This window comes from Monodelphis domestica, chromosome 3 (assembly GCF_027887165.1).
Source record: "Monodelphis domestica isolate mMonDom1 chromosome 3, mMonDom1.pri, whole genome shotgun sequence".
Taxonomy (NCBI): Eukaryota; Metazoa; Chordata; class Mammalia; order Didelphimorphia; family Didelphidae; genus Monodelphis; species Monodelphis domestica.
Window position 1 is genome coordinate 80,363,242 of NC_077229.1, and position 20,700 is coordinate 80,383,941.

The window sequence follows — 20,700 nt, forward strand, 5'->3', positions numbered from 1 at the left end:
GCAGCATAGTCACTTGGATATATTCTGCTCTAGAAAATTATATGTTTATCTTTGCCTGTTCCTTTCTCATGTCTTCATTGAAGATGTTTTTTTTTTTGTTCAGAGACTAATCTCATAAAGATTTTCTAGAGATGAGAAAGAAGGCCAGCATGTATAAGCCAGTTGCTGACATCTTCTTAGTCACTTAAAAAAAAAGCCAAATATCTCTGATATTTTCCATTCTTGTGGGGTCTTCTCTTAATTGTCTTTTAAATGGATCCTTAAGTACTTAAAAAAAAAAAACCCTTACCTTCTTTCCTAGAATAGATTCTAAGTCTCCATTCTAAGGAAGAAGAATGGTAAGAACTAAGCAATTGGGATTAAGTGACTTGCCCAGGGTCACATATCTGGGAAGTGTTTGAGGCCAGATTTGAACCCAGATCATACCAACTCCAAGCCTGGCTCTCTATCCACTGTGCTACCAAGCTGTCTCTATCCCATAATTTCTACACAAAGAACCTACAGTGTGCTGAGGGTCTTACTTCAGATCCTTTAACAGTGATCTCAGGCTATTTCGGTTATCAGTTATTCTTTGATTAAAAAAACCAAAAGGGGGCAGCTAGGTTCTAGGGAACAACATCTGTCAGAGATATATGTATTAATGAATGAGCTTGGGAGGCTGCCCATTCAATAATATATTACATATAATCAGGATAATAGGCATTCTTTCTTTTTTCTTTTTAAACCCTTACCTTCTATCTTAGAATCAATATGAAGTATTGGCTTCAAGGCAGAAGAGTGATAAAGTCTGGGGAATGAGAGTTAAGTGACTTGCCCAGGGTCATCAACATAGAAGAAGGAAAGCTGCACAGGACTAAGAGCCATTTTGCACTTTTTTTTGTCTCGTGAGTTTCTTTTGTCAAATAATTCACTATTTTTTTTAAACCCTCAGCTTCCATCTTGGAATCAATACTGTGTATTGACTCCAAGGCAGAAGAGTGGTAAGGGCTAGACCATGGGGGTTAAGTGACTTGCCCAGGGTCACACAGCTAGGAAGTGTCTGAGGCTAGATTTGAATCCAGGACCTCCTATCTCTAGGCCTGACTCTCAATACACTGAGCCACCCAGCTGCCCCAAATAATTCACTATTTAACCAAGCTGGTCCTTGAATAATTGGCATAGTCTGTTGCCAGAGTCATACTTGAAGCTTTACCGCCTTCATAGAATCTGCCAGTGCTTATGATCATCTGATCCCACAGGCATCTTCGTAGTTCATTGAAACATAGAAATGGGACTTGGTAGATTTCACTCTTTCAGGTTTTTTTTTAAAGAGCCCAAGCAAATTTCCCTGTTTCATGACAGTCCAGCACTGCCTTTCCCCTTCTACTCATCAGGTGGTGCTACATGGTGCCATGAAAAGCATATTGAATCCTTTTGAGCCCCAGTTTTATAGTGTCTAAAATGAAAGGACATGGACGCAAATACCTTCTGCTCTAAACCCTGTGAGCCTCTGAGTCAGAAGTAGAACAGATCCATAAAAGGCTAGTTAACTCTCCTGTTAAATTGAGTGGGACTTTGCAACTTCAGAGGGAATTCATAGATATAATAGTCTAACTTGGGAGACTCTCAGTCTGGGCCTATTCAGGTGAGAAAAATCAAGTCTTTGAAATCAATTTCTTTATAACACTGACTTTCTCTCAACCAGGAAATACAAGGTCTTTTGTATTTCAAAGGAATCATAGGCAAATGAAGAGGTCCCCCCCCCTCCAACTTTAAATCATAACAAAAGGTCTTTAGACCCTCTCCTCATTCAGTACTTCAAAGGATCTGTGATTTCATCAGGGTAGGTACTCTCTCCACCTGTGCAGATCTCAGTCCCTCCAGCCTTTTGTAGGTAAGGGTCCTGGATTGTTGTGAATAAAAAAAATTCATTGGCCCTTGCCAACCATTCCAATGGGCTTGACCGGTTTGGCCCAAGGATGATAGTCCCTTGCTGGGTCCCTGCTGATATCTTTCCATCTTGGTGGCATCTGCTATAGCTTTTGTCACTCTAGTGTTTTTAGGGATCACCTCCAGACTATGTGTACTGAGATGTCAGAGGAGAGCTTTTATGGTGGATAAATGTATAACAAAAGAGAATATAATCGATTTTAAGGCCTTCACTAAAATCCTGCTATTATACCACTTAATCATTGCTTGGAAGTGATCCTAGGTTCTTTGAATTGTCCAATGGAGCCAGATGTAGCGTGGCATTGGCCATTAATGGAGTATCCCTTATTTGAGCATACGAGTCTATTTAATTCCAAAGATGCTTGGCCAACAGGCTGAAGGGTGATGAATTTTATAATGTCATAGCAAAGATGAAATTTATGTCATTATTCATGCTGATGTAATGACTTGTTCTCTAAGTATTGAATTGCATTCAATATATAAAAAGAATGTACAGTGAGAATAGAGGCTTGAGACATTGCCACCAGCAGGGGGGACCAGGGAAGACTTCCTGAGGGATGAGGCATTGAGCTAGATTTTAAAGGAACATGTTCAGTAGGCCCTTTCTTCCTTTGCAGTCTGGTGCCTCAAGTTTTGGTGATAAATTTTCTCGAGTCAAGTTCTCACCCTCTCTGACGCTTTTTGGTGGGAAGCCCATGGAGGGTTGGATTGCAGTGACCATCAGTGGGCTGGTGACTGTGTCCCTGCTGAAGCCCAACGGGCAGGTGCTGACATCCACAGAGAGCCTGTGCCGTCTGCGCTGCCGTGTGGCCCTTGCAGATATCGCCTTCACCGGCGGGGGGAATATCGTGGTGGCTACATCCGATGGCAGCAGCACCTCTCCAGTCCAGTTCTACAAGGTGTGTGTCAGTGTTGTGAATGAGAAGTGCAGGATTGACACGGAGATCCTACCGTCCCTCTTCATGCGCTGCACAACAGACCCAGCACGGAAGGACAAGTACCCTGCCATCACGCACCTGAAATTCCTTGCCAGAGACATGTCAGAGCAGGTGAGCCACTGGCTGCTTCTCTCCTGACTCCCCTAACTTCCACCGTATGAGGCTCTCTGCAATTCCCAAAGCACTTTCCCCTCAACAGCCTATTGATGGTTATAGATATTATCATTTCCATCTCTTTGGTGGGGAAACTAAGGCTCATTCCTTATCCCTCCCAGGATCCACTTTCTTCATCTGGAAAATGATGAGAAAAGAAGGGTAGGGATGTGATCTCTGAGGTTCCTTCCAAGTCTTAGCATTCTAGTTAACACAACAAATACTACATGCCTGCTCCATGCAGTGCACTGATGGTACACACATGAGATGGAGAATAGCCCCTGCCTTTCAGGAGCTTCCATTCTCTTGGAGGGGGAATACAACTTGTATACAAACCAGGAAAACTGAGAAGGGAAAGGGCATAAACACCTGGGGAGATCACCTCATAGAGAAGTTGGTACCTGAGGAGACACAGTGGATCCAAGGAGAAAAGGATGCAAAAGGCAGAGATCATGAATGAGGGCATGGTGGGCATGGAGCATTGTGGAGGCAGATGTGCAAAGGGAGAAGATGGTACATGGAGTTGGGGAATGACTAAAAGTCCAGTTTGACTGGTCTTTATATTAAATATGTTTTATACAGAGAGTGGAAGAAGGGTAATAGCATGAGAGTAGACTGGAAAGGGAAGTCAAAGCCAGGATTTGGGGACCCTTAACTGCCAAGCGAAGGAGTTTCTTTTTTTTTTTCTTAAACTCTTACCTTCTCTCTCAGAATTAATACTAAGTATTGATTCCAAGGCAGAAAAGTGATAAGGGCAAGGTAATTGGAGTGCCCAGGGTCACATAGATTAGACAGGAAGTGTCTGAGGTCAAATTTGAACCCAGGACTTTCTACCAAGGAGTTTCAGTTTTATTCTGTCATGAGCTGCTAGGAATGAATGAGCATAGAACTGATGTGGTCACATGTACACCTTAGGAAGGAAATTTTTGCAGCTGAATAAAAGATAATCAGAGAGGAATCAGGACAGACTGACAGCAGAGAGATCAGTTAGGAGTACAGAGATAGTGGTGAAGATCTGAGGTCAAGTGGTGCCTCTGTGGGTGGAGAGAGGGTTACAGATGTGATGGCTATTGTGGACATAGAATCCCAAGGACTTGGCAGCTGAATAAAGGCTGCATGTCTATTCCAGGTGAGGGAAAGTGCTGGACAGGTCAGAGATGAGTCTCAGGATGGGGCATGATTGGGAACAAGTCAAGGGAGCTCCATCCTTTAAGTCTGAAAGCTTGGCTGACTGACCTTAGACCCAGCCACCTTCCCCTTTGCCCCACAGGTGCTGCTGTGTGCCTCTAACCAGATGAGCAGTATTGTGGAATGCTGGTCCCTGCGGAAGGAGGGCCTGCCTGTGAACAACATCTTCCAGCAGATCTCCCCTGTGGGTGAGTTTCCTCTCCCTATTAGAGCCAGCAAGTGTCCCTTCAAAAATTTGTGACCCTCCCCCCAACACTAAAAGTCCTCTCACCTTTCACCCAAAGGGTAATCAGTTTTAAAACTGAACCTCAACATAGAAAGAGGACTGCTCTGGCACTTGCTCAGTTCTATTCTGCTGTTCCTTTACCCCTACATTTTTCGTTTCTTATATTAATGCTGAATATATCTGCTCTTCTTTGTAATGCTTTCTTTTGTTTATTCTTATTAATGTACTTATATCCATATCCAGCCAATTCTTAACCCACATATCCTAGTATTTAGATAAAAGGAACTTTAGATATCATTTAATGGTACTTCCCTTTCTCCTTTTATAGATAAGAAGAATTTATAGGTAATGGAGGCTTGCACAGGGGAGGTGATTTGTCTAGGTAGCAAAGCTGGGATTTGAACTAATTCCCAATTTATTGCTTTTCCACTATGTCAATGACCTTTTTTTCTTTGTATTCCTTAAATTTATCTATCTTAATTTCATTATATTTCTATATCAGGGCATTTTTTTTTGTAAGAAACTCCCAGTTTATTGAATGAAAAATCCAACAGCAACTCCTTCCCTACTTATGGTCCAATCAAGAGAGCAACTGAGTCCAGGTGTAAGATTAAAATTAATATCAATAACTCCAAGTATTATATAAGATGTATTAATAATCACTTGCAGTAGAAGAAAAGTAAAGAATCTGAGTAAATAGCATTTCCCAGACCATGAAAGCAGGAGAAGAGAGTGAGATGGTGGGGTTAACAGAAACTTATTTACAAAATGTAAGGATGGAATGTGAGGATGAAAGTAGGATTCTGGGAAATGCACTCCTGGGGTATAAAATTCTAATTACACAATCCTCTTGTGATCCTTTGGGAGACTAGTCTACCCAATGGATCATTTGAACATAATCAGCTTATGGCTCTAAAGATTTTTAACTAAAGGTTACAGTTTCTAAATTTTGCAGTTTCTAAAGGGAAATTATAATAATTTGGGGATAAGAGGTAAGTAAAAGAAGAAAATAACAAAAACAATGATTGCTACATTGACAAAAAAAAACCAGTTTGGGGGCAGTCCCCTTTGGTATAAGAGTGTACATTCAAAAACAAATGCATTCAACTCCCTACAGTTCAAAATCGCCACATCCCAAAGATCATTCTGAATCTTTTGGTGCAGTGTGTGGACTCTGCAGGCATCTTCATGGTGCCTTCTCCAGATAGTTTCACTTTTTGGATTTGGGGAGGTAGCAAGTTTCTTATCCTAAAATTATTCTCAAAATAATTTAAACTTTGCATTATAGGATAATAATACAATCCTCCCCCCCCACCCACCCAGTAGAGTGTTGACAAACATACGGATCACCCAGGGACATGTGACTGAGTTATGAGGTATATGAATCAATTGTCAAAAGATATCAAAACATCAAAAAAATCCAAATGAAAGAGAAAAAATAACTTCTGCATGAAATATAAAATGTCAAAGTCTTATGTGTAAAAATTCTAAGTAAGGAAAAATAAACCTATAACAGGTCCTTGAATCAGGGCCTGATTAAAGTGATTCATGTCCCACAAGCCTGTAGTAGCAATTATGCACTTACCCAAGTAGCAGCCAGGAATACAGAAAATTGTCACACTATGAAAGACAGAAATGAGACTAGATTTTAGCAGCAAATGGGAAATAGTGTTCCCTGATCTGATTTTACCTTTTCTCTAAGGGATAAGGGATCCAGGATGGCAGCCAAACTTCGGTACTTGGTAGAATGTGACATGGGGAAGACCCGTGTCTGACATATGTCAAATAGCCACAACCTCGAACCTCAAACAAGTTCAAGTCCTCTGTCTTGGCGCAGAATCTCATCAATCCTACCAGGATTGGTTGGTCTCTTTGACCTTGTGCTCATTAGCACTGTGCACTTTGTGCTTCTTGGCACTGTGCAGTGGCTCTTTTGTGATCTCTTCAATCATTAAGCAAAGTCCCATAATATTTAACAATCAATGGCAGGTTTCCATAGTCTAAAGCTTTTGGGTATGCATTGACATTAGGGCTAATGGACATTTTAAACTTACCCTAGTGCAAAATAAAAAAAATCATTAGTACTGGTAACGTACTTCAAGTACAACAAATGAGAGAAAAAAAAGAAAACTAAAATACTATATTGCACATACAAGGGAAAACAATAATAAAATTTTTAAAAATAAAAAATATATAGTTGTCAGTAACACATTGTTTGCCAAGAGGAGGCATAATACAAAGGTTTCTCACCCAAAAATGAGATCCATTTCCTTTTTAACTTGGCCATGATCCACAGTGAGAGTGCACTTAATTTTTTTTAATTGAAAACATTTATTTAATTAATTTAGAATATTTTCCCATGGGTACATGAATCATGTTCTTTCTCTCCCCTCCTCCCCTGTAGCCAACGAGCAATTCCACTGGGTTTTAAATATGTCATTGATCAAGACCTATTTCCATATTGTTAATATTTGCATTAGGGTGATTGCTTAGAGTCTTCATCCCCAATTATATCCCCATCGACCCATATGATCAAGCAGTTGTTTTTCTTCTGTGTTTCTATTTCCACAGTTCTTTCTCTGGATGTGAATAATGTTCTTTCTCATAAGTCCCTCAGAATTGTCCTGAATTATTGTATTGCTGCTATTGTATTGTATTGTATAGTAGAGAAGTCCATTTGATTGTGTCACAGTCTATCAGTCTCTTTGTATAATCTTCTCCTGGTTCAGCTCCTTTTACTCTTTAATTCCTGGAGGTCATTCCAGTTCACATGGAATTCCTCCAGTTCATTATTCCTTTTAGCACAATAGTATTCCATCACCAACAGATAAACAATTTGTTTAGCCATTCCCCAATCAAAGGGTCTCCCTTCATTTCCCAATTTTTTGCTACCACAAAGAGCCCAGCTATAAATATTTTTGTACAAGTCTTTTTCCTTATTATCTCTTTAGAGTATAAACCCAGAAGTGATATGGTTGGATCAAAAGGCAGACAGTCTTTTAAAGCCCTTTGGGCATAGTTCCAAATTGCCATCCAGAATGGTTGGATCAATTCACAATTCTACTAGAAGTGCATTAATGTCCCAATTTTGCCACAGCCCCTCCAACATTTATTACTTTCCTTTGATAGCATTTTATCCAATATGCTAGGTGTGAGGTGGTATGTGTATACATAATTTTCACCAAGTAACAGTTTTTTAAAATAGTAGTACAGCAGATAATGCACATTCAAAGAAATACCCAAATCCCCAAAATCATAATAGCCCATTTAATGACAATAGCAAACAAACCCACTATCATTATGATTCATATGAGTCTATAGCCACTTCCTGTGTGACATTAAAAAAAAAAACCAAACTATGAAGCTCATGGGTACTTGTCACAAGTTCTACAAATCTAGCCAATCTTTCAACCTTGGCTGAGATATTTTTAACAAAGTCTATTACTGCCATCATTCTAAAATTTGACAGAGGAACCCAGGAAAAAAACAAACAAACCTCTGTACTGCTGATGTTTGGGTCTAAAATGTCACCAAGAATCTAGACCATTCTGGTGGAAGAGTAGAGTAAGTTGAAGAGTACAAATATTAAAAAAAAAAATCCAGGAGTTACAAAGCTCCATTAGAAAATCCTTCCCACCTCCCGGATGAGATCATAACCTATTACAGGGTAACCAAGCTGCTTGGGCAACCTCCCTCCTCTGGTATAAGACTGTAATAGCATAAAAGGCATGTCTTTATATATGTCTCATCCATTGCAATGTGGAGGTGAGGATTACCATAATGAAAATCACTTCAGATGACTCATCCATTACATTTTTAATAAATGCGGAGATGGGGAAATACAATAGTGCTATTGCACTTCACTTCAACTACTAAATGGACCTTTACCTCTTGGTACAAACAACTCAAAGGCAGGCAAATGATCAGTCAGAGGTAGTGGTACTACTAGATATCTGAAAATCATTTCTGAAGACCCTTTAAAATCAATTTAAATTCTTAGATCATTAAATTCTCCAAAGGTTATATATATAGGCTATAACCGGTTTGATGGAGTCCATCCATCATCATCTATGTGACAATTAACAAAAGCAAAAAGAAGCAAAAAGGTTGTTAAGGCAATGTGTGATCTCGATGAATCTGGTGACAAACCCAGAATCCATAAGGACCTATGGTTTTGCCATGGAAAAGGGTTTGCTTAAGTTGTTTATGGACTTTTACAATGGTATTTTCTCCAGTACAGTCATAGGGGGAGGTACAAATAAAGACAATGTAACAGCAGATATAGCTAATGTCCAAAACACTAACTGAAAATGACTTAGTGTAATAGAAGATATTAGATTAATATGTGAACTTAAAGAACAAAATTAAATCTTAAATCAACAGTCAGCAAATCCAATATATGTGACAGGATATGAGCAATCAATCCAAGAGTCCCTTTCTCCAATTCCAATAGCTGCATTACAGACTTTTTCACTATTTTGGAGGGGAACAAACTCAAATAGTTTTAACATCAATAAGGTAATGGGGTCTGAAAAGACTTAAAATTCACCTCCATACTCATTAAGGTTCCTTCCCCTCCCAAGTATCATCATCCATGTAGATTTTTTTGGTCACAGTTCTGGGGCTTCCCATACCTGCACTGGGCATAGTGTAGATGAACCCCATTTTGGATGTGTTGCCGAGATTGAGCAGGCCAAAATGGCAAAGGGGCATAGGGAGATGAATCTCCCCTCTGAATCTTGAGATTACTCAAGCTATCAACTTCAATGTATCCAAACAGTATACTCATTAACAGTAGTAAGAAAAGACATCCTAAAGCTGTAATGCACTGCTGTTTCATAGAGTGGGCCATGCTTGCAATTCTACTTATTAAACTGATTGTAAATCTGTTTCCTGTTTGGAAGAGTAACCTTCCTTCCCCTCCCCATAGGGTAAAAACACCAGGGGCCATGTGACTTTTCAGTCTCCACCCCCACAGCCAGGAGCATGGAAGCTCCTCTGGGTTAGTTTAGAATTGGCTTGGGAGCTAGACAGGGTTGGGGTGGGGGGTAGCATGGAAGGGACTACTCTTGGAGAAAAAACAAAAACAACAACAAAAAAAACTTAGCTTCAGAAGCTGCACCAAGCAAGGGAAAAAGGGGATTTAGATTTCTCCCTCCATGGGGGATCAGCAGTGCTCTGGAGGCCTCAGCTTATCCTTTCAGCAAGGAGCCCCAATAAGTCACTCAAAAGAAAGCTGGCCAACGGTTGATGGAAAAACAACAACAACAAAAATGGCAGGAGCAAGCACAAGGCACCAGAAGCAGCAGGAACAAGGCTTTGCAAAATTTATCTACTCCCTGTTCTTTATTCAAAGGCTTTCTTAAAAGGAAATTAAGGATTCTTTTTCTATCTTCGCTGATTGCCAGAAATGTAAGATTAAAATTAATATCCACTAACTCTTAAGTATTTTATTTTATAAGATTTATTAATAATCACTTAAAGTAGAGAAAAAGTAAAGAACATGAGTAAAAAGCTATTTCTTGGACTGAGAAAGTGGGAGAAGAGAGTGAGAGGGCGGGGTTAACAGAAACTTATCTCCAAAATGTAAGGACATAATGTGAGGACGAAAGGATTCTGGGAAACATAGTCCTGGGGTACAAAATTCTAATTACATACAGACAAGGTACTTTGGATAGCAGAACTGAGTAACGGGACCTGGGGGCACAGGAGGACTAAGAAGGGAAAATGCCTTTCTGTCCAAACCTCTGAGATGGGGACAAGCTTGGGGGCAGGAAGAGGGTCTCAGTGTAGCCTTAGTACCTAGAGTTCAATCCCTCCCTCCCATCTTCAGAGTGGGAGAGGGGGAAGCTAGGACTGAGATGTATGTTCACCATGAGAAGGAATGAGGCCTGTGTGCACACAGCCAGGCTAGAGCAAGAACAAAGGATGGAGATATCCTAGCAGGGCTCACCCAATCTGGGAGGCTGCCCACAGAGGGAGAAGAGGAGGAAGGAACAGGTGCTAGGGTGGGAGCCTGGGGGAGGCAGGATTAGGCCCTTATCACTCTTCTGCCTTGGAACCAATACATAATATATTGATTCTTAGACAAAAGGTAGGCGTTTTTAAATTAAAAAAAAAATGAAGGATGTATATCATTAACTATGGGAGACAGAGAAAGATATAGCCTTGTTAGGAAAGCTCGTGAAGGGATAAGTGAGAATAGAACTCCCTGGGCCAGTGAAGGCTTCATTTTTTTAGCAATTAAGGCTTTTTGTTCTAATAAAGGGAAGAAATAAGTTACTGAAAGGAGCCAACTCATCCTACAGTTCAGTTCATGCAGGCATTGTGAAATAAGGAACCTTCCTAGATGGATGTGAGATGATACAACTCTCCTAGGAATCTCCCATGGGCCAGTAAAGCATAATTCTTAAAAATAGAAAAACCAAGTTTATTAAGGGTAGGGAAATGATAAATACAGTCCTAAATCTATCCAGCTATATCTCCTTCCCCCAATCTATGCCTCTCCTCTGGGCTCCTTCTTCTGGTCTTCTCAAGCCCTTATATTTTCCTGCTTTTATCCAAGATCCCCAAAAGCTATCTGACTCTAAACTAATCTACCTACTAGGGATTAACAAAAGGAGGAAAAGGAAAGGACTCACAGGTGAATTTAAGCCCTTACCCAAAGCCTGGGGTTGACTACACTAGGTAACCCAAAGTCCCAGGTGACAATGTTTGGATTACCTTGACCAAGTGGATTTCTGGCAGATGGATCACTGGCAGACGGTCTCTGTATCTCAGGGAAAATGGTCCACTCCAAAGCAGATTCTCAACCAAGGAGTCACTAATCTCTCCATGAGATTTTGACTACCAAAGGAAAATCTGTCAGAGCAAAACCTCCCTCCAGCTCAGCGGAAAAAGGGTAGAGAGTGAATGACTGTATGTATCTACTGGGTCCTTAGTAGTTGATGTTGAATGTGGCCTTAGAGCCCAAACCCCTCTTTTTCTGGGTGATTGTATGCTCCAGACCCTTATTCAATTACTAGGAGTAAAATGAAACAGTCCAATATGCTTTTTCTTCTCTTTCCCCTGTTCATTCCTCCCACCCTAAACCTAAGCACTGCTTTGGTGCACTTTTGAAGGCCTAGATGATGTCAGAATCAAATTCAAGAGGCTATTTTCAGCATTGTGGTAATGGAAGTTCTGTGCTTTCTGAATGCCTGAGAGCCTCTCCATCCCAAAGGCTCCAAGAGCCCGTGAGCTGCCTCTCTGCCGCTCTCTTGAGGAGCCCATAAACCCTCTGCTTCCATTTCTGTGAGACTGTAATTAAATGTGAATGAGGACAGGCTTTGCTTCATTACTGACAAGTAGCTGCAGGATAATTCATCGGTTCTTATCTGTTCCCATTTCAGAGGCACTGATGGAGATAGAGCCCAGCTAAAGGTCTTTTAGCTTTAGTTACAATAAATAACACACAGGATTCATGACCTCTCCCCCTCAAGTGCTCTTTGTTTTCTTCTGTCTGATACTACGATTTCAGTTGGAGAGAAACAGCCGATGATCCTCAAGTGGCGGATTCTGTCAGCGACCAATGATCTGGACCGTGTGTCTGCAGTGGCCTTGCCCAAGCTGCCCATCTCACTCACCAATACTGACTTGAAAGTGGCGAATGACACCAAGTTCTGCCCTGGATTAGGTATGGCATCATCTCAACTGCTAGGCCTTAAATTATTTTACGTACACACACACACACACACACACGCGCGCGCGCGCGCGTGCTCATATTTAAGAGGAAGCCTCCTATATTCTTAGTGATTCTTTTAGTGATTCTTGTATATTCTTTTTTTTTAATACTTATCTTTTGTCTTAGAATCAAAACATAGATATTGATTCTAAGGTGAGAGTTCAGGATTAAGCAGTGAGGGTTAAGTGACTTGTATAGTGTTACACAGCTAGTAAGTGTCTGAGGCCAGATTTGAATCCTGTCTCTAGGCCTGGCTTTCTATTTGTTGAGTTTCTTAGCTGCCCCCTTGTACTAACCCTAAATACATACAGGTATTTTTAACCTGAGGTCTGCTAATCCCCATACTGACCTTGGATGGATTTCAAAGATCTGTGAATTTAAATGGGGGAAATAATATCTTTATTTTCACTAACTAAATTGAAATTGAGCATTTCCTTCTATTACTTCAAACTGTTCTTATGAGAAGGGGACTGTAAGTTTAACCTGACTGCCAGAGGGATCTAAGATCCAAAAAAGAGAGCTTGAGTTGCCAGGAAAAGGTTTTGGGACCAGAATGAAACAGAATTTCCTATCAATAATAGGTGACCTTTAAATAATATTTTCTTTTCTTGTTTTTTTTCTTTTTTTGCCCCTTATTGCCCGTCTTAGAATCAGTCCTATTTATCTGCCACATCCAGAAACCACTCCCTAAATCTGATAAAGAGCTGACTGTGTTAGATGTATGTAGCCACAAGAGAAAAATCCCTCTGCCTGGAACTCGGAAGCATGGGGGGTGGGAGGGGGTGGGAATGTGTGTGTGTGGTCAGATCTCTCCTTCGTAGTGGTTGTGTCCTGTGGTTCTCTGGGCCAAGCATAGGTGGCATATATAGTATCCCTCAGCAATCAGTTCTTCCCCCAGAGCTAGAAATAGGTGGTCTGGGATGAGAAGAGACTTCTTGATTTTTTGGGTTTTTTTTGTTTTTTTTAAACCCTTACCTTCTGTCTTAGAATCAATGCTAAGTATTCAATTCTAAGGTGGGAGAGTGGAAACGGCTAGGCAGTTGAGGTAAGTGATTTACCCAGGGTCACATAGCTAGGAAGTGTCTGAGGCTAGATTGAACCCAGGTCCTCTTGACTCCAGGCCTAGTGTTCTATCCCCTGGGCTCCCTAGGTGGCCCTCATCACTTATTGTTGATCCTTTTTGTCACTGACAAGCCAGGAAGAGGCTGGGACCTACCACACTCTCCAACCTAATTGACGTGTTAGTTGGCGTGACTGAGCTGTCTTTTAAAAAATCCTTTGTTTAGAGGGATGAGTCCCCATTCAAGGAGGAAGGAAATGTTTGGCAGTGAAGCTTATGTGAATACAAAAAGAATAAAGGAAGTGTGACTATCAAGGGGATATGACTCTAGAGCTACAAGGTCATCCTCACAGGCCTGGGGCTCTCTGACGTGCCAGTGTTAATAGGGTAGTTTCAGACCTTTGTTTTATATCAGTCCCAGAAGAGACTGATTTCTACCCAGACAACTAATTGACTCTTCTAGGTGACACTGGAGAAGATGTTGAATATAGTCACACTGCCATGATACCCAAAGATCAAGAAAAGCCCATATACCTCCCTGCTCCAGGGGCTCCCTTCCCAAGGATCAGCTTCTTGGATCTAGAGGGCCACATCTTTCTAGGATCCCAGGCAGTGTATCTTTGCCCTTCCCAAACCCTGGGGGCCTGTTGGGTTCCGAGTTTCTATGCCAACCAGCTAGTCCCATGGTTCTTTGGCAGACCTGGTGGCAAGCCTAATGACTGAGCCTTCAGCCTCCATGCTCTTTATCTCACCCTCCCATTTCCTAGCTGGATACCACCCTGTAAGGCACTTGGCAGCTGAGTCTAGCTCTCTTGCCAACCAGGCTGGCTGGTTCTGTTCCTGTTCCTGGCTGATGCCAGTCCTTCCCATAGGTACTCCCAGTCCTCCTTGTAATTCCCTACTTCCAACCATGCACAGCTAGGCCCTTGTTCTGCCTTCTGGCGTCACACAGATCCAGGTCTCTAGAGGGTCTGCTCTGTTCTCTCACTGTGCAGTGTGCAGGTTTGCAGTGACCCCAGACTCCTGAGTGTTTCCTCTGCCTCTCCTAGGCAGAGGGTGGACAGTGAGTCTTTTTGAGAATTATTCTGCCAAGAACAGAGAGGGTAACTGCTGGTGGCACAAGGTGACAGATTCTTTCAGCCACAGATTCGCCATTATGGTCCTAAGATATGAAGGGGTTCTAAACCAGGATCATGGGGTTTTAGAGTTTGAAGGACCCTCCCTTTGAGGTTGAGTCTAACTTCCTCAGACGTTGATGTGGCCATACTTTTCTCCCAAAAAGGAGGCCAGGAGAGAATTAAGGTCATGGATTCTAATTCTGTCTCTGTCATTTACTACCAGTGTAGCCCTGGGCAAGTCACATTCAACCTCTCTGGTCTCAGTTTCCGACTTGGTAAAATGAGGAGGGGAGGAGGTTGTAACCAGGCAGTCTCTAAGATCATTTTGGCAGCTGTGTAGAAGCTGGATTGGAGAGGGAAGAGATGGCTTCTTCAGAACTTTGACAGGGCTGTGAGTGGTTGTGCCAGCATGGATACTCTCCTTTGATGCCAAAGAAAAGAATATGACATTTAAAATCACAAGTTTCAGTGCCTCAGCAGTCCCTTGGCTTTCTGGAATACAAGTGTGGCCATGTCCTCTTCTAAGGATCCTTAAGAGGATCAAGAATCATTCCTGGCTCACTATTGCCTCTGAGATAAATACAGAAATAGAAATAGCTCAGCTTGGCATGAAAACCCTGTCATAGTTGGGCTCCAGCCTCCCTCTCCTGACTTCCCCTCACAGAGTCCACATTCCATTCAACCTTGCCTGTTTGTTGTTTCCATCTCTCACCCTTGCTTCTTCTGGCTTTCATTCCCCAGTTTCTAGAATGAACTCCTTCCTTACTCTTGCCTTGTAGAATCCTTAGCTTCATTCAAGGCTCAGATCAGGTGCCACCTCTTAGGAAGTGTTTCCTGATCCCTCTGGGCCAGGCCTTGTCCACCTCGTTTCTGTCCTGGACCTTTTTGGCAGTCAGGCTGGCAAAGCCTATGGATGCCTTCTCTCACAAGGCTTCTGAAAGTGCACAAAATAAAATACAGAGGATTCCCAAAGACAGCACATTCTTTTGAAATAAGAAGTTATCAAGACATTAAAAGAACAAGTTCAGGGGCCTCAGATTAAGAGCCCCTGGTCTAGTTGGTATTCTCCTTCCTTAAATTACCATGTCTTTATTTATCTGAGTAAACTTAGTGTTTCTTCCCCTGTCCTACCAGCTGAGTAGGTCATAGGATCATAGGTTTGGAGCTAGCACAGTGCTCTGAGGCCATCCGGTCTGACCCTCTCATTTTACTGATACGAAAACGGAGACCAGAGAAATCATGATGCCCAAGGTCCCACAGGTCTTGGGGTACAGGAGCCCCTTCTGTCTGTCTGCCTGTCTTTTTCCCTACCTTGCCCATAGTAGGTAGGCCCCTATGTACTTGTGAAATGAATTCAAGGACTATATACTGGGCACTGGAGGATACAACAGTGTGCCAGCATGAAAACAAGACATTTGTTTATATAATTGTTCAATAACTATATAAGGAGGGGCAGCTAGGTGGTACAGTGCTAGGCCTGGAGTCAGAAAGGTCCTGGGTTCAAATCTTGTCTCAGGCACATCCTAGTTATATGACTGGGCAAATCACTTAACCCTGTTTGCCTAGCCCCTGCCCTTCTGAATTAGGGTTGTTACTAAGACAGAAAATAAGGATTAAAAAAATTTAACTATATAAGGCCAGACAGTGACTCACTGGGGAGTGTGCAAACAATGCTAAGCCTGGTGCTCCATGAGGGGGGATGTCCCTGGGGTTTACAAAGACTTCCTCGAGGAAGTGGGACTTGGGCTGACCCTTGAAGGGCAGCTGTCATTTGGGGAGGGCACTTTCCAGGAATGGGAAACAGTACCAAGAAAGCAGGAATGAACATTGGGTGTTTTCAGGGAATAGTGAGTATCAGTAAAGTGAATTTTCTCAGTCAACCCCCTCTCCCCCCAATATCCACCCATAGATCTGTGTTGGATCATCTCGTGTCTGGCTTGTTCAGCAATAGAGTAAATCTAGGAATTACAGGGCAAATGGGGAGATGTTAGGTGGCCTGCAAAATACCTCTAAAATGATGGGTTTTGGTGAGGTAGTCTCTGAGGTTCCTTCTAGCCCTGGCATTCTATGCTCCTGTGATTCCCCATGTACATATGTGGTCATCAGGGCAGCACATCAATAAAAGTACAAGAAGAAAAACAGTTTTAGGAGCTTCACTAAGATCATTTTCCCTTGGGGAGGAAGATGAAGTCTTCCATACCACCTCCTGGTGGCTATGTGGTGCCGTGAGGAAATGAACACTGAGAACAGGGTCTGGGTTCTAATCCCAGCCCTGCCTCCAACCTGCTGTGCCAGTGACCTTTGGCAAGTGGCTGCTTCTCTTGGACCTTAGTTTCCTCATCTGTTAAATGAGGAATTAAGATCAGATTCAAGAGCCTCCTTTCTCCTCTGAGAGGTTTCAGAGGATCCTTTGGTTCTGGTAGTCCATTTGTTCTTCTGCTTTCAGGTCTAGCATTGGCTTTTCATGATGGCAGCGTCCACATCGTCCACCGACTCTCTCTGCAGACGATGGCTATGTTTTATGGCTCTTCTTCTCAACGCCCAGTTGACGAACAGGCCATCAAAAGGCAGCGGGCTGCCGGCCCCTCCATCCACTTTAAAGCCATGCAGCTCTCCTGGACCTCACTGGCACTTGTAGGCATTGATAACCATGGAAAGGTAATTGTCCTGTCCCAGTTCTGCTCTGCCTGGCAAACCCTGCCTTAGTAGAGAATCAGCTGCCTCAAATCCTGTATTTCCATAGAAACTTGTTTGTTGGTTGGTGTTCTTATTTTAAATGATATTTTATTTTTTCCCCTATTACATGTAGAAACAATTATTTTTTAACATTCTTTTTTTAAGTTTTGAGTTCTAAATTTTCTCCCTTCTTCTGGTCCTTCCCCATCCCTGAGATGCTAAACAATCTGCTACAAATTTTACATGTGTAATCATATAAAATGTGTTTCCATATTAGTTATTTTGTCCCACAGAATCTCGTAGGATGACTCTATAGACCGTATAGGATGGTCTTTAGAAGACTCCCCCTCGCTGCATAATTATAGGATGAAGGCTGTATCAGAGGAAAGGAAGGGGAAGGGAAACACTAGTTTATTAAACCCCTACTATGTGCTAGGCATTGGGCTAAATGCTTTACAAATACAATTTTATTTGATCCTACAACAAACCTAGAAGGTAGGTGCTATTATTATCCCCATTGTGCAATTGAGGAAATGGGGGCAGGCAGAGTTAGAGTGACTAGCCCAGGGTCGCACAGCTAATCAATATAAGGTCAGATCCATTGTACCATCTAGCTGCCCATAAGGGCAGGATGTAGTGATTAATATATTATTCTGAAAGAGACCTTAGAACCTAACCTCCCAATTTTACAGTTAAAGAAATTGAGACTCAAAGCAAACAAGTAGAATCAGAACCCAGGGCTTCTGACAAGTTCTAACCCAGTGCCCTTTCACTTACACAACACTCATTCCTTCCCTGCTTGGAAATCAAAATCATAGACTTCCGGGACAATGACTCAGGAGCAGGGTTTCTGGGACTTGCACTTATTTAGGTATCCCCCCAGAGAAATTGGATGACTAAATAACAAATAATAAAACAACAAAACAATAAAGCCCTAAACAAAACTGAAGTCGGATAAAAGTCAGAAATCAAGTAAATGGTCTGTAATGTCAGTCCCTGTGGGGTCAGGTGGTACAAGGCCAGAGATTAGGTAGATTCTACTTGGAATGGGGCGAAAATCCTCCTTTGGGGCCTAGGAGACTGAGTCAGGTTGGGAGGGGAGTAAAACCAAGCCAGAATTGGTAGAGAGGCAGAGCGTGAAGTTACAAGGGCTGGATCACAGAACCAGGAAGATAATATACAAGAAGGAAGTTGAAAGGCTGGGAAAGCCATGGAGCCCCACCCTAGGCCAGACCAAATGATCTTTTAAATTTCTTTTTAAGCCCTTATGGTCTGTCTTAGTAACTAATCCAAGATAGAAGGGCAGAAACTAAGCAAACAGGGTTAAGTGACCTGTCCAGGGTGATACAACTGGCAGGTATATGAGGTCAGATTTGAACCCAGGGCCTCCCATCTCCAGGCCTGACTTTGTATTCACTGAGCCATCTAGCTGTCCCTGACCCTTATATCCCTAAATCTGTGATCCTACGTTCACTGAACTTGACCCCATGTATAAATCTCATCCCATCTGTGTGCCATTTTTATCTCTTTCCAAATTGCCTTGCCATTGGCCAATCCCATCTAGAGGCTCGTGGTTCTATAACCATTGGTTTGTTGAGTGGCTCATCAGCCATTTGCTCTCTGGTCCCCCAGCATCTCTCCTATGATAGATGGCCTCCAGCATGCCCTGCTGACTTTCTCTGTAACTTTTCCCTTACCAGCTTCACTCCCCTGACAGGCTTTGATCATTCTTTCCATTCCACACTGGGAAGAGTGCAAGCTTCTGCTCTTCCCATCCATTATGGTGCCCAGACTGTCATGGGCAGCCCCAGGGGGATCGAGCTGTGACTGAAGAGCATCCAGGCTGCTTCCCCTCTTCTGCTCCGGGCTCCAGCCAGTGCCTCCTGTTACTTTCTTTATCTCTAGGCCAGCTGGGTATATTGTGCCTGGGAAAAGTATGATCTAAAATAGAGAATCTTGTGGCAACTGGGTGGTTCAGTGGATGGAGAGCCAGGCCTAGAGATGGAAGATCTTAAGTTCAAATCTGGTCTCAGATGCTTCCTAGCTGTGTGAGCCTGGGCAAGGCACTTAATCCCCATTACCTAGCCCTCAGCACTCTTCTGTTTTAGAATTGATACTAAAACAGACAGTAAGGGTTATAAGTGAATTTAAAATAAAATAAAACAGGTCCTCTCTACACTGGTCAGCTCAAGGCAGCTTGGCAGTGGAAGAACAGGGCTAGCTTATTCACTGAAGATACCTGTAGTTTCTTAGCACAGACCTCCAAGTCCTTGGTTGGCTGGGTTCATCTGAGTGTGTTTTTTGGTGGAATGGTAGAGAAATCTCTTCATTGTGCTCCCCACAGTGAGGTGAAGGCAGAGGAGGATGTCCATTAATTCCCCTGTCCATATCACACCACCACAATAACAACCAGCATCTCTGAGTGCCTCTGGTTGCCAGGCCCAGGGATAACCACCTTATAACTTGGGAGTCAGTCAGGACACAGAGTGAGGGAAGCTTTGACCAGCTCAGGGTGGGGGAACTAAGATGGTTCAATGTAGAATGTTTTGTGAAACCGAGGGGTAAGTGGGAATGCCTTTTGTGTCTTCCTTGGGTAGAAAGAGTCTGACTGAACTCTTAAGCTTTACAGGAGGGCCTTGGGTCTCAGGGTCATCCTTTAGTCTGTGCTACTAAGTTGCTGTATGGCCTTGGACAAGGACCCCACTATCTCTGATCCTACCTCCTAGAATTGGGATAATCTTTGTGCTGTATTTAGCCAAGCCAACAGATATTTATAAAGTGCCTCCCATTTGCCAGGCACTGTGCTTGGAGAAACAGAGGAAGGCAAAGGCAGTCCCTGCCCTCGAGGGGCAAAAAGCCAGTGGGGACGACCATGTGCAGACAGCCAAACCCAGGCCAGACATATGCAGGATATGTTTTCCATAGCACTTGACATGTGAGGTGGGTCAGTGTAAGTCATGTTGTACCTATTTTGTGGGTGAAGAAACTTGGGTTCAGACAGGTTAAACCAGTGCTATAGAAGGTAAGGGCCACGATTCAGGGCACACCTTCTGTCTCTTCCCTGGCATGCAAGGTCAGGCTGACCATCCAAGGCTCTGATGGCGGCTTTTGTCCTCCTCCACCAGCTGAGCATGCTCCGCATCTCACCCTCCATGGGCCACGCTCTGGACATGAACATGTCCCTGCGCCACCTGCTCTTCCTGCTGGAGTACTGCATGGTGACGGGCTATGATTGGTGGGACATCCTGCTGCATGTGCAGCCCAGCATGGTACAGAACCTGGTGGAGAAGCTCCATGAAGAGTACATGCGCCAGAATGCGGCGCTGCAGCAGGTGAGTGGGCCGTGGGGCCAGGAGGGTCCAGAGTCAGGCTCCCTAGAGCACTTCACTGTCCCCAGTTCACCCTCCTGGCATGAGGTTTGGAGGAAACTGGCCAACCTGAGAGGCCAGAGCCCCAGGCTTATTCATTGAGAGGGAGTGTGGGAAATGAAGGTGTAGACATGCTCTGCTTCACTGGCTCTTGGTGCCCAGAGTGGCATCAGTAATATGGACTGTTTCAGGGTAAGTTACTGGGTCAGATCATCTGACTCCTCTATTAAGTAACCCAGTGACCTGGGATCCAAGGGTTTGGTTTCTCTGGGCTTCCCTGTTCTCCTCCCAGGGCTACTGCCTTTTTTTTTTAAATTCTTA

At 43.0% G+C, this 20,700-nt stretch overlaps 1 protein-coding gene across 3 annotated transcripts in view; it reads left to right on the top strand.

The window, feature by feature from the left end:
- The window catches only part of MED16 (mediator complex subunit 16), a 41,701-nt gene that overhangs the window by 7,841 nt on the left and 13,160 nt on the right, over window positions 1–20,700 (top strand). For 2 of the 3 annotated variants that reach the window (XM_001374835.4, XM_007489392.3), the window contains 5 exons: window positions 2,547–2,978; window positions 4,291–4,396; window positions 11,954–12,109; window positions 16,782–16,993; window positions 20,137–20,343. In XM_001374835.4, the coding sequence (XP_001374872.2) occupies window positions 2,547–2,978; window positions 4,291–4,396; window positions 11,954–12,109; window positions 16,782–16,993; window positions 20,137–20,343 (1,113 nt within the window). Of the gene's footprint in view, window positions 1–743; window positions 885–2,546; window positions 2,979–4,290; window positions 4,397–11,953; window positions 12,110–16,781; window positions 16,994–20,136; window positions 20,344–20,700 lie in introns of all 3 variants that reach the window. The other variant, XM_056822265.1, reaches the window with a different exon arrangement.